The following is a 14819-nucleotide window of genomic DNA, read 5'->3' as shown; positions in this document are numbered from 1 at the left end:
CCTGAGGGCCTTTCTTTGTAAATAAATGTGTTGTAGGAGATGTGTTTGTGTTATTATAATGCTGTGCATCCTTTTGTTAGAACAATAACTCAAGTCTATAACGAAGACTTAACAGCACATACTTTTTATGTGATGCCACATTTAGAAATTTCAAATATTACCCATTATCTAATTATCAAATATAATCCATGGAGAAGGATCTTCGTTGAGGCAGTAAAAGTTAGAAGATTTGCATTGACAACAATTCATTTAGGACACAACCTGCAATTTGCATGAATCCAGTTCTTTAATTGCTAAGTAAACCTGCCAGATATAAATGAATAAAGGCACAGTATATGTGTTTTTTGTCTTATAACATTGTGTTATGCTAGCTCCAGATGGATGGTTTTCCGGTTAATGTCAGAATCTGGCAATCTCTCTCGACTTTGACCCTGAATTATTGAACGCCCAAGCTAGTTAAACTGAGATAATTCATCCGAGCACAGAGAGGAGAGAAGGGAAGTTTCGGAGATGTCACATTTGATCTGAAAGCCTGGGAAAATGCTAAGGTTAAAGGAGGATGCACAGGGCCTGGCTGTGAAAAGGAAACCGAGGAGGCAGATCTGAAAGAGACCTTGAATAGGTTGTCAGTGAGGAGCACTCTCTGGGTTTCTAAGCAAAGGAACAGATGGGAGGGGTGAGATACTTGGCAGGAGAGCAATATGACTCAGGCCCCCAAACGATGGAGACATTCTGGTAGATCAATCCTGACAGAGTTAATCATTCTGTCACTATGTCTGTGACGCAGAGAGGGACACTATTTAGAATGACCGAATTAAGGGGTAAAATATAAAGTAATGGAACATGCTTTCCCAGGGAAATATGTCCACGAACCTCATTGCATGACAAATTATTGTAGACATTCAATTCACTTTCGAAAGGATTTTTTCTATATTTAGAATCTTACCTTCTAGACTCTCTCATCCCACTGACTAACATACAATAACATCTGCAGCCAACATGCTGTACTTGCTTTAAAGGCCTGAAGGAGATAATTGGGGTATCTATGAAATTAAGATTCCCAGGGCTAAGTATAACGATTTTAGCAGGGTTTAAACCTTCAGTTCAGCAGATCTTTGAACGTTATGTGAACTGGAATGGCAATTCTAAACCTCAAAGAATTCAATGGTTTAAATTCAAGTGGTTTAAATGGCTGTTCGTGTCATTGCAGTTGTCGTGTCATGTTGGTATTCCTGCATGTAATAAATATGATCAATTTGTACTTCATCATGGAAAGTGACTTGAAAACTGACAGGCTAATGTTCATGTTCCTCCCTTAGAAAGCAACAAAATCTAATAATGATGTAGCAGGAAGCCTGCCAATGTGACCAGTAGGTTGTAGGTTCAAATCCTGGGGGAGGCACTGCTGTTACACTGTGAGGAGGCTGGCCAAATACTTTCAATATAAAAAGATTTTCATTTAAAAACAAAGGCATGAAAATGCCAAAATATTACAAATAAACAGGACAGGTTAAAACAGGCATCTGTAAGCGGGAAAAAAAAACACAAGGACTAAAAAACATGGTATACAGTAAACCACAAACAACTCTCCAGAGCTCTGTCTTATTTTCATTTTTCCTCTCATAATCCTCCTCTCACTGATATCACCTGGTAGGATGCCTAGCCAAACAAGTAATTAACCTGTCTTCCCATGCCTGAGCACATATTCCTATGCATAATAATATCCTCATGCACACAATCTGACACTGGAAAAACCTTTCTTAGTTATGGAAAGAGTAGTAAAATAATGACATACAGGGCTGCCTTGAACAATTACAAATACATTCGTAAATTAACAGGAAGTAAAATCATTTTTTATGTTACAGATCACACCCTCACATGTACGCAAGAAACTTCCCTTCTTTCCTCTCATGAACAAGGCACTTACAGTGGATCGCTTCAGTAAAATATGCAGCTGCATACATGCAATTGATTTGTAAAGAGTATGGTATTTAGGTCTTCCTGGGTAACGGGTGTCTGTCAAGAAAATGAAGTTTTGAATAATAAGATTTCCATTCACTCACCATGAGGAGCCCTTTGTAGGCGTAGACAATCCCCAGCCAAATCGTCATATGCATGTTCTCACAGTGCTCCAGGAAGGGACGAATCGCCATATCCCGCCCCTGAGGATCTGCCTACAACAAAGCAACAGAGAGCAAAGAACCTGTTTTACCCTTAGTGTGAAGTAGCGATGCTTTTGTAAGAGTGCTTTGATTCATATCCATGCATCTGTACAAAAGCAATGACATTGATCATTCATTTTTTATTCATTTATTTTTATTCACAAAAATGCAGAAATTTGGATGAAACTACAGTGCTTCCAACAATTCTAGTTATCTTTGAACGTTGAGAATTATTTCAATGGCAGACAATGAATTAATGCTACAGTGAATTAACACTTGGATGCTAGATTAAAAAAAAAAACAATAATTTTAGGGTTAAAATGAATCATATTGAAATGCATCATCTCAAAGAGCATCAAATCATATTGAAGTACATTGTTTCATTTCTTAGATATCAATATAGTATTGTGTCACTATAAAGTCATTGTCAAGAGGTTGACACCCCTAATATGAAGTCTCTGTGTCTCTCTGCCATAGCATCAATTCACCAATGGCAGCTGGTAAGCTACAATTAGGGGACTCAGAGAACATAGTATGGTTCTGGTTTTTGTAATTATAAGGTCAGCCAATTACAGTGCAGATCATCTATCAGTGGCAATTATTTTGATGACAACAAAGAGGTCCATCTTACGTTTATGTCCAACATAAACCAGCTGGTTTTTCATCGCACCTATAACCATTTGAGGTGAAGACCACAAATGCAGAGTTGCCACATTAGATGCAATCAAGGCTGAAGAATTCAACAGCTAATGGGTGATCCTTACATAAACCGGCACACTTTTAAATCATGCAGGACAATCAAAAACTGGTTCAGGACAATAAGGTGAGTTGCTATTTGTGGCTCTCTGGCTGCTACTGCCACACAGTGCTGCTGGCACAGGATCTTTGCAGTGTAACTGGGAGAGCTGGCAGGACATTCGCTCTCAGATCATTTCAGCGCCCAGTAACGGCAGAGCGATTTCCAATGTGGCAACAATTTCCCAGGCAGTGATTCACGCTGTCATCATGTCCCATTAGTCTCCTTTGAAGTAATCCACGTGCCAGCTTCCACAAGCTTTTACTGGTTAAGCTGTGGCAATTAGGACACATCTGAACAATGCTGCTATGGGTGCTGCTATTCATTAATCAGGACGAATGAGTGAGCTCTCTGCCACACCTCAGTGGCAGCTCTATGGGTGATTTACACTTGCACTCATGTTAAGCCTGTCTGCGGCACTCTAGAAACATTTGTAATGTATTCGGAATTTAGTTAATGGTTGCAAAAACATAACATAGGAAAACAGTTACCATTGCTGCCAATAAATTAAAGGGTGAAACAGTCCTTCATGAGATGAGCTCATCTATGCATCCTAATACTTGGCTGATTCACAGTATTTTATAAAGGATATACAACTATTAGAGTAATTATTATCATCGTGTATCTAGAAATGTGAGAAAACTGATTATGTACTATGGAGGTAGTTGTGTATACATGTTCAGTAAACATCCAATCCACAAATATAAGAATATGACTTTTCCTCTCAAGATATAATTAGTACTTATCCCATGCGTGTGTCTTATGATGATTATTTAGAAGACCCCTTAAAATATTTAAATATGAAACAGGTTTGAATAAGCCCTCAGTATTAAACTGATAGATGTTAAACTGTCTTCAAGACCCCTCACAGAACTGTGCTAACATTGTATTTTTTATTCATCCTCAGTTGACAACCTCACTTTTTCAGGACATTAACTTTGTGATGTAACAGCGCTTTGAGGACCGGGAAGGTTGTACAGTAGCTAAGATGCTCTGGGACAGTTAGGAGCCGGCGAAGCGGAACAGACACAGAGAGAAGGCAATGAGGAGCACGGACGGGAAGCTTTGGGGTGCTCACAGGAACGGCGAAGATGAGCTGAGAGAGAGAGAGACAGAGCGAGCGGGGAGGGGGGGCGTGGCGGTACTGGAACATTAACTCATTGTCACACAAAGTTGCTATGGGGGGCTGGGCGGGCACTCAGAGAGCTGTTCCTGTGCCCTCGCCACAGTCTGTTTATCTACTGAGGTGACTAATGGGAACTACAGGACCGCAAACTCACAGGCACGGCAACAGCTGTGCCCTGGACATAATGAGTGCAGCTGCCCTCACCTGACCAGCGGTATGGCTCGCAGGGCCTTTTATCAGAGAGCGCAACAGCTGTACCCTTAACTAATCTCCCTATCTCCTCAGAGTCTGCCAGTGATACTCAAACGTCCTGTTCCCAGGACCTCTCCTCAGTTTGCCCGCCCTACAACCAGTGTCTCTGTTTTTACAGTTATTGCATGTTATTTATTTATTTATTCACCGTTTTTCTTTTGCTTACGTTTTGCTGGGACCTTTATTTTTAGAACTGCCTCTAAGCATCCTGTGTAAAAAAGGAGTGATAACCTCTACAGCCTTTGCTCCCATTTCATCAAGTGAAAGGCTCTATAACACACTGCCAGTGCCTTAACAATTGTAAGCAAGTTCCCTGTCCTGGTTTAAAGACTACATTACACCGTCACTACTCCTGTTTGGTACACTGAATGTTATGATGAAACGTCTAATATTTTCCCTATGAATATAGTCAGGAATCTACTTAGCCTGTGTTTGATGAGATGGATGTTTTGTTGTGCTGATGCCCATTATGATCCTGCAGTTATCTGATATTGATAGCCTCGTGTGCACACAGGAACTTAAGCACACTTTGAATCTTTTTGCATACAGCCTCTAATCTCCCACAGATTCTCACGCCTGTTTCCTGTGTCATTTCCAGCTCTTTTCTATCTGAGACATAACTTTCTCATTGTCTACCTACTAGGCACTGTACAATTCCTATGTCCATGGCTGATCATATAAGATTACATAGTCAGATGTGACTGTCTTCAAGGGCTGTGGCCTTTTCCATTCACAAGAGAAATGCTCTTTCACATCATATCTGAATACTATTGCTGTTGAAATGGTAGTCTTAACTATATTTCCTGCGGGCCTTTTGTAAGTAGCAAACATTTTGACACTGGTACCGCTTAATTAAAATCTCTCATGTATCTATCCTGGTCCGTTAAACATTGACAGCTCAAGGCAATCACAATCTCTTTAACAACAGCCTCCCAACACAGAGACAATGTCGCCGTGTGTGTGCACATGCATTTCTGCTAGTACGAATGTGTATGTGCACATGTGCATATTTGATTACCATTTCTACTCAACTGTGCCTCAAAATCCAATCCCAGTGGAATGACACCATAGATCGCTAACAGCAACTGATCTTAGGCGATTGTAAGATACCCATTACAGATGCTGAATGAACTGTACTGATTTGAGGGAAATTAATAAAGACAATAGCTAAAATACAGGATGTATTACTCTGAAAACAAAAACAAGCACAAAACATGGGGCTACTGGACCACTGCACCGCTCAAGGTTTTTGTGTTATACACCAAGTTTATTCTACTGCGCATATGAAAATTTCTTATTCTCCTACTTCAGGAGGCTTGTTCTGAAATCCAAGAAGAAAACTAACAATCTCACTGTTACATTTTTATTTGCAAGAATAAATGTGCTCAAGCCCCCGGTATCTCCACAATCTCTTTGCACTTTGTACTTATATATTAGATATATTTACTTCCCTCTGTATTTATATTGGGTGCACAAAACACCCTCTGTGGTACTGGATTGACGAGGGTTCAAAGCCACCACAGCCAGCCTGGGTGGCACAGCAGTCGGGGCTCAGAGATGCCAGCTGGTCACCTTGGCTGTCAGATGGTTAGAGAGAGTTTGTCATCAGTCCTCAGTGGCTGAGGCTGTAAACAGAGCTGATTAACAGGCGATTCTTACGCCCACTTTGATGCCCCCAAACCTAGCTATTGACCCAGCCTTGACCCTCAGTGAATTTGAAGAGACTAGCCAGAAGAGTGTCCCTTCTGTAGGAAATATTGCTTTCATCTTACTGCAATATGGGACAGATCTGCCACTGGCACCTGCAGCTAGTGCCCACGAGAACCAGGCGATTGTGCTCCATCCCATCTTTCTCGCAGACCAATTCCCCACCAGAAATGGGGCACCAGAGAGCTCTCAGCTGCAGGCAACAAACGAGAGTGTTGTTTGACATTGTGGGAGACTTAATGTGTATGTAACAGGGTGGAAATTGATATGTTCTTTGAGTCCTTGATTTAACTTGTACAATGCTAGCGTTTAATATATCTATATTTAAGTTATCAACTGTCTACTATCTGTCATTTTGATTCCTCTGCACCTGCCCGGGTCAGCAATACTCCTCAGCCCAGTGGTCAAACATTGCATTTCATCAAATTATAGTGGGAGGCCTCTTCTAACTGCAACTCAGATGAACTGTCATAAACATGGAAACATAAACAAGCAAGGTATTGGATTGCAGAGCAGTGTATTGCAGGGCGGCTTACAGCTAACTAGGTCTACAGGAAGGCCAGTAGTCCTGTGGATGCTGCCTTATCTTGTACATGTACTAGTCACTACCAGCAGCAGAAAGCTTGAGCGGTAAGTGTGTGTGCAGTATAACAGAGTCTTGTTTCAACTCTGTGTCGAGCCCTCACACATTGCCACTCATATCCTCTTTTCACAGACAGCAGTGCTGTTCCCTGCTCCTTCAGACAGTCCTGTGTGCATCCTCATTTCATGGCTGACGGAACAGGCGTTTGTGAATGATTAAGATTCATTCACCCCTGACCGACATCGGTTGTGTTTGCAGTGCATGAACCGCTTGATCAGCACCCCCCCCACGTCACAGTGATTCACAGCTTAGGTCACAGTCATTCTGTGGAATGTTTCACAACCAGCATGTGACCAAATTAAAACTCACATGTGAAATGTGCACTGACCTTTGCGGTTTTTTCATTCGGGGTATGCATAAGAGAACACAGCACATGTGCTCTGGAACACAGCACAGATGGTTGCTGAAGAAAAGAGCACTTCCAGTACTTTAGATTTGAGCCGCAGCAAAAAGAAGAACAGGAGGTACGAGCAACACATGACTGTTTATAAGACTGGCATGCTAACATTTACATCAAATGGTTGTGAAGACTAGCTATGTCATATTACTGGATGAATTGTATCGAAATTCTAATGAAATCCACTGTCCTCTCACTGGATGAATTCTAATGAAATTCTAATGCAATCTAATGCTATCTGACTCACTACACATGCAGATGAGCTTGATAAACAGATACAGCTCCAGCAAGGAAAAATACACATATTTTTGGAAGAGTGAGGCTTCATGAACCCCATAATGGGTGTAGTAATCACATGTCGTCAATCACTAACTCTAATGAACCAATCAAAAGCCTTTGATATCCACAGAAAAACTCAGGCAGCCTTACTCTCCCATTACTAGATGCAGGGTAACATCTCCTCCTGTGTTACAGCCTGAGCACTGCTCAGATTACCAGACTCCATACATTCCATATTCCTCCAACAGAGGTTATGCAATACCATGGAAGAAAGTCTGAAAGAAAACTTTCTTACTGCCCCCCTAACTTAAACTTAAGGGAGCCAGTTTTTGCCTGAGAGAGTTCCATACTATAAGTGGATCCAGTAAAAAACTAGATTTGTTTTAATTTGCCTGAGGAAATTTTAATGAATTTAAGACAGGAATTATAAGCAAAAAGGCCATATTGCTGTCAAAAGAAGTGTTTGCCATAGGTTTCCCACAAACTCTTTTCCAGTTTATTGCTCCTATAATTTTAAGCAAATTAGACTGCAATGAGGAAGAGAAATTCAATTGAGATGGTGATAGATTTCATTGAATTTAACTGGTTCGGCCTCTGTGACTTTGGTATCCGTGGTGACCTGACTCTGCTCTGTCATCACCTCTGACAACTGTGGGCTCTGGGGTTTGATTAATCATGTCTGGCCACGAGAAGCGCACACAGGTGTTGGCACCTCTGCTGGGCTTATCAATTACAGACGGGACAGCCTGTTCTCCCAGTCAATATCAAACCAAACAGCAAACAAACAGAAAAAGCCCCGGGCTTCTGGATTATCATTAATCCATCAACCTGCTGTGTTCTTGGCAGTCATTAGGCAATCTTGGCGCAAAAGTTGAAAAAGACAGCCAAAATCTCAGTTCACCAAAAAAGAGAAAAGTATTGGCAAAATGTCATGAAGAGTTACCACTTCAAATAGGAGGACCTTCAATGCATTTTTATTTCTGTTAGTAGCTTTTGTGACTACAGTGTAAAAACAGAAATGAATTTCTCTCTGCATTTTACATTCTATTTGCTAAAAAGACCCAAGGTAACTTCCTGGACACATATTATATTTTACACATAATCCATTAATACAGCTGGATATATTTACAGATATATTACATATATTTAGGGTAAATACCATCCTCAAGGGTAAAACACAGTGAAGCACAGACCTGACCAGGATTTCAACTGCATCATTCTGCATATGAGTCTACAGTGTTGCCAAGGCCCCATCCTGAACCAGAACCTCCAGTTAAAGAGAACAGAGGCGGTAAACCCACCAGCAAATCTGTCCAGGTATGAGGTGCTTAGAGATCAAATGAGTCCATGCACACAAGGCCACTGGGAACACAAGGCCATCACTTGTTCAGTGGATAACTGGCCCACAACCATCAGGTGATGACAGTTAAAACATGCTGGACTGTCCTGCTGGTAGTGGCTGCATAGTGTCTTGGTAAAACTCCTTTTCTCCTTAAGCGAGTTCTGTTCTCAGCAGCAGACTCAAAGCAGGTCCTTCCAGCTCCTCCAGGGGGCTCCAAGGCACTGGAGTGACAGTGTTCATCAACAAACAGTCCCTGTGGGTCAAGGCTGGAGGGCTGCACAGTGAGTCTCTGTTAGAATAAAAAACTGTTCTGCTTTACCTGACCAGAGGGTGGCATAAGAGGGCACACAAAAATGTGCTTTTGTGTGCACTTCTAAAACTAGTTCAAATGGTAACACAGTTGTAGTGTAACTACTAACCTTTACCTTCTCATTCCATTCTATAGGAATATTCTGTTATAGTGGGGTTCTGCTGATCAAAAAATTCCTGAAATTCCCTTTTTAATTATTAAATTATTCATTGAATCGAAACACCACATATGAACTGAGTCCATTCAACAGAATTTATCAGACATATTTTTCAAAAATGATATGAAAATTCATCTAATTAAGACATAATCATTCATCTGTAAAATGACAAAATGAAGGCTCAGCCTGGGAAATGAAAGTTAATCTGTTTAGTTTTGCCCTGGTGGTTTCTGCAATTTTACTACTACCATATGCTACATTAGCTCAAGATTCAGTAAGCAAGTATCAGTAAATTACTGTTGCCCGTCTAATAGCAGCCATATGGTTGAACTTCCTCATCTCAGCACGCCCGTCCTCAACCACTTTCGTCCAATGTAATCTGTCAAATTCCTACTGGTGCTTTTCTTCTTGTTTTCTGTGGAAGGGAGCAGCATCTGACAGCTTTCCGCATGGATTGTCCCACAATGAAAAACCTTCTCATATATTCTCATCCCATCATTCAATATTTTCTCATATATCCTATTATGCAAAGCTATAAGACATTTTATTATTTGCACAGCACAATTCTGTGATTCTGTTGTTACTGCCAAACATGTAGCTATAGCTCAAATTCTCTATGTGTAGTTATTGCAAATTCAGTGTTGAGATTAAGATTCTATCTCTTCTGCTACTACTGTGGTTTCCTAAACATTCTGGACTTCAATTATTAAATATGATACGTTTATATATTCAAGGAATTAGGAATCTCTTAAGAGCACAAGGGCTCTGTCTAAGCATAGCGCGATCAAAGCTGTGAATTTCAAAGGGTCAGATATGATCCTGTAACACTGGTACACAAGGCAGGCACTCTGCGCTTTTCAGGATTTTCAACATGACAGATAACTTCATCAAAGAGCTAAGCAGGGGGGAAAAGATGGCAAATCACCGCAGCCCCACTGGTGAGTGTTATACATCACCCAGATGGCATGCGGCATCAATTACCAAGAGAGGAAATGCATCTTATTTCACTGTGGTATACTGATATTTATAGTGGGACACTGAATGAATGAGCACACTAGGGCATTACAGCCCAGATCCACTGGAACCCCTTGGCCCATGCGGAGAGATGGATGTAGCTCTCTGAGGCTAAAGGCTGGCATTCTTGCAAAGATTTTTGGCCCACTTGCAATCACTGTTTCATGTTTGCCAAGAGTTTGCCACAGCTTAATGTAAGATGATGTTGTATGTTAGGTCTTCAGAGTGCAGGTAATAGCTCCTCCATGTATATTTTGAGCAGCGGGTGGATATTGAGCAGTCTTACTGCCTTCTCTCTGATTCCTGTTCACTGCAGGATTTTGCAAGCAGTGAGGGACTACCGAAAGCCAATGAAAAATAACCCTTCAAAAATAATGAAATGTGTTAAAAAGGAAAGTTTTTATAGACTGTTAGACTTTCCTGTAGAACTCTAGCAAAGAGTAGGGAGAGTAAGAAGGAAAATAAGAAAGACAGAACGCAAAAAAGCACACACAGAAGATGAGGACCTTATTAAAGAAACACTTCAAAATGAATGTATTAATTTTGTTTCTTAGCAAATAGTGCACCAAATGAAGTGCACCAAACCATCTCAGGGGCAGAGAACTTTCCCTTTCCCTTTCATTTCCTTTCTCCAGTAAATTAAATGGAATGGAGTGAATACTTAATTTTATATTAACTGCTGCAAGTCAGTCATTTTTTACCTTTTTTTATATGAGCCCCCAAAGGCATGTAGAGGAGGGTGTGCTGGACACAAAAGCCATGTGTTTTTTCACAAGGATTTTTTCATTTTTCAAGATTTCAGTCTACACAGTGTTTCTGCAAATAGTATGCTTTTCATTTATCAAGAATTTGAATTGGCAGACTAGTTTTAAGGGCTTATCAAGCCCGGGAGATGGAGTCCAGTGCCTTCAACTAAGCTCACCCTGTCCTGAAACAGCCTCACTGACACTTACTCCAGCTGTTTTCGGCATCCCTTTGGTGGCCCGCGCTTGGCAGGTGGACTGGCTGTGCGCCAGCCCTTTGCTCTGGCGCTCAGTTGAGTTATCCACCATGGGGGATAGCGGATGCAAGGCGCTGATCAATGTCACCTGTGGTGCCATGACATTAACCATCCCTGACACCACGCTCTCTTCCACCTCCCTCTAGACAAACTACCTGTTTGACTGAGGCCAGACACTTGTTTCATGTCCTGCCACCCTCTTGTGCGAGCTGGTGGGTACTTCCTGTCTGGCATACTGGTTAGGGAAGTTGCTGAAGGGTGCAGGTTCCGGGTGGGGCACATTCATAATCGGTAATAGACTGATGTGTGCTAATACACTGAAAGACATGTTCGTCATATGTTGTGTTAATGATTTCAACAGGCTAACTGTTTGTATTTCTCACTGTGTTGCCAATACCGTTTCCATTTTTTTTTCACGGAGCAGTGCTGCACAAACCCACTGACCTCTAAAACATCCTGTTCGGCTCATGCTGACTGCAAAGCCAACTGCATCAACCGATACCCATATTATAAAGATCAGTGAACCTGCCCAGACATTGTGCAGCACTGACCCACAAAATAACAAGCCCCGAGTACATACAGTTTCTGCACGTTGGACATGCTCCGTTCATATGTCCTGACCTTGAGTTACAACGCTGAAATGAGCAGTGTGTGGAAATCGGAAGGAGTCATTCTCCTCGCTGTCAGGGCCCACTAATGTTGACAACTGACTTTCTGTCACAACAGGAAGGTCTCTTAATGGCACCTTTGTACTCCTCAGCACAAAGGACTCCCCCCACAGCAAACAGGTGTTCTGTGTTGAATGCACAAGGTTATGGAATTTGTGTGGCGAAATCAATCAAGCAGTGGAGCAAGAGCACATCCACTGATGGTTATTTGGGGTTGAGTTCCCAGACGCACTCATGTTTTTCTTCTGTAGCTGACACTGTGGGCACGCCCGCATCGTGAAATGGGCCGCAGTCCATTACAGATGTGCTGGCAGCTGGCGACCATGCTGGGGGTTTGGATGACTTTGAGAAATATGTGCCTATAATGCCTTCAAAAGCTTCAAATTCCCACCCTCAGTAAGGGACTGAAGATAAGCTTATACCTGCATCAACTGATATTAACACACAGAATATGCAATTTATGTAATATCTACATATTTATTTACCCTCCTTTTACCAGGAAGAGGAAGTAAAATGGTACAGTGAAATTTCATTCCTCTTTTGTAAGGAGGAGGGGGCACATGTTTCTATGAAACCTGTCCATGCTGGGCTTGATTAAGCACCCCTGCAGTTTATGATGTAAACATCATGGGAACACTGACACCTCCGTGAGTCCAATGTGCCCATCACTGGTGACGCACAGAACTGTATAGAGTGGAGGAGTGTGCACTGTACTGACCCAGGTACAAAATGCCTTTACCTCTGCCATATGTGACCTTTCATGTCCTTGAGGAAAACTATTCATGCACTGTTTTTGCTCATTAAAATTCAAATTTCAGCCCTCAAATGACATCAGTACATAAACCATAATAATCAATATTGAAGGGCGCAGCTCATATCATCATGTACTGTATCTGCCTGCAGGAAAAACAAAACTACAGGGATGTTCAGATAGATAGAGGCTGCATATATTCATAAAAAAATATATATATATACACACAAGATACCTGATAATATTTGATCTGTATGACACCTAAACAGAGTTTGTTTGACCTTGTCAGTCAATGCTGAAAGTAGGATCTGGTTTCTTTTGGCACAGGCTTCCTGGGAAACCAGGGTCTGGTAATGAGGCAGACATAACAGACTTTCAGAATCACCAGAAATCACTGGGTTTGTGTTTATGTCCACACCTGTAGCGGACAGACAGAGTTGCGGGAGGAGAGAAGAATCGGGGCTGACGTGTGCTAATCGAAGCTGACAAATCCATTCCTCATTCAGGAATTAGAGCACAAAGCCCAGGCTGGACAACAGGCCCGTAGGATGGTGCTGTCTGTTACTCATCTCATAGATAATTGGGATTTATGATTTATGAATCAGAACGGGATACTGAGCCGGGCAAATGTTCTATTCAATGTGTTAACTTGTTTTTTTTTCCTAACAATGTGAAAGAGGCCCTTAGATATTCTGAATAACTGAATGTCTTGGACTGAGATATTTCCCTCACGTTTCCCGCAGTGTGACTGTTTATCCCATAATTTGTCAGGCAGGACTAAAACATGTAGCAGCAGACTCCCTCTCCCTGTCATCTTGATACCACTCCGACGTGAACACTTGGATTTCGCTCTTCAAACAAAGAAGACTCCACATAATGCAGGGGCACTGGCGCATGAATGTTCAAAGCCATTATCAAACCAACAGAGGAGAAATAGCAAGGATCCTCATGCACGTGGATCCCTGCTGCACACACAGATCCGACCACAAAAGCCGATTCAGAGCTTCCCAGAGTGGGTGGGCTCATATTGGACGACTTGGACAGCTTATCTGTCTCACACACACCTTGGTGGAGGACAAATACGTGCAACTTGGCGTGGCAGTGTAGCATAGTGGTAATGTGCAGGACTCGTAACCAAAACGTTGCTGGTTTCATTCCCCACTGGGGCACCGCTGTTGTACCCCCTGAACCTAGAACTGCAGAAAATATGCAGCTGTATAAATGGGTAACATGCTAAGAAATTGTAACCTGTGTAAGTTGCTCTGGATAAGACCATCTGCTAAATACAAATTATGTCATGAAGGCTTGTGTTGTCATGTGTAATGTGAGGATGCTTCACAAAATAACATTCAATATTGTCTCCACGGAGTCAAGAAGCTACCAATAACATTGTGATCTCCAAGCACAATATTTCATAGTGCAGCATGGAAGAAGGAACCTCTCCCAATGCGCTCTCTGCCCACCGTCATATCAGAACAAACTGAGTTCTCACAGATATTTTGACTTAGCGTTAGGAAGTGATAAAATAATTAGAATTTGAAAATTTAACCTTTTGCATTTTTGTAATAACCGCTCTATATTTTTATGAACCCCTGCTACCAACTCCAAGTTCCATATAATCTCCAGTGCTCAACAGCTGCTAACGACCGCTCTCTCGTTCGGAGCAATTATGTGAAATATTAATCCCCTTTCCTAAAGCCCTATTCACATCAAAGGAGGCAGTTGGATCACAGAGCAATAGAGGCAAATTCTCTTGCAGGTGAGCGGAACTTTAAAGCAAGAAGTGTATCTCCACAAAGAAAAAACACAAATGTTCACATATTTACTTGTGTATATGTGTTTCTGTCGCCGCATTGAACACTGCGGTGTTCACAGTCCAAATCATCCTCTTTTGGTGCCCTAAATTTCAGCATTGCTGTACTGGTATACTGTTGTCAGAATGTGGTTGTTGCCATAGTGATGCTATACTGCAATATTCTTTGCAGCCTACATTAGCTGCAGCTCAGAATAGGGAGGAGGAGGGGGGAGGGGGGCTCGGAAAGCCACCAGAATACTAATCAATGTCCTGACGGTTTGTTTTGTTACAAAAGCAGAGAGGAAAGAGGGCCATCCTTTCTTCATTTACAAATGTCCGTACAAGAAGAGACACTATACAGACTCAGTGTCGAGTCCATGATTGCACACAAGGGGCAGGGGGTATATATCAATACACCCC

The 14819-nt window shown here is 41.8% G+C and overlaps 1 protein-coding gene across 2 annotated transcripts in view; it reads right to left on the bottom strand.

Moving 5' to 3' along the window:
* Positions 1 to 14819, bottom strand: part of LOC118784667 (gamma-aminobutyric acid type B receptor subunit 2) — a 100056-nt gene that overhangs the window by 7491 nt on the left and 77746 nt on the right. For both annotated transcript variants that reach the window (XM_036539027.1, XM_036539028.1), the window contains one exon: positions 2064 to 2174. In XM_036539027.1, the coding sequence (XP_036394920.1) occupies positions 2064 to 2174 (111 nt within the window). The remainder of the gene's footprint in view (positions 1 to 2063; positions 2175 to 14819) is intronic.

The sequence above is a fragment of the Megalops cyprinoides genome, chromosome 10 (assembly GCF_013368585.1).
Source record: "Megalops cyprinoides isolate fMegCyp1 chromosome 10, fMegCyp1.pri, whole genome shotgun sequence".
Taxonomy (NCBI): domain Eukaryota; kingdom Metazoa; phylum Chordata; class Actinopteri; order Elopiformes; family Megalopidae; genus Megalops; species Megalops cyprinoides.
Note: the sequence above shows the minus strand (reverse complement) of the source record. Positions and strands in the feature narration are given on the sequence as shown.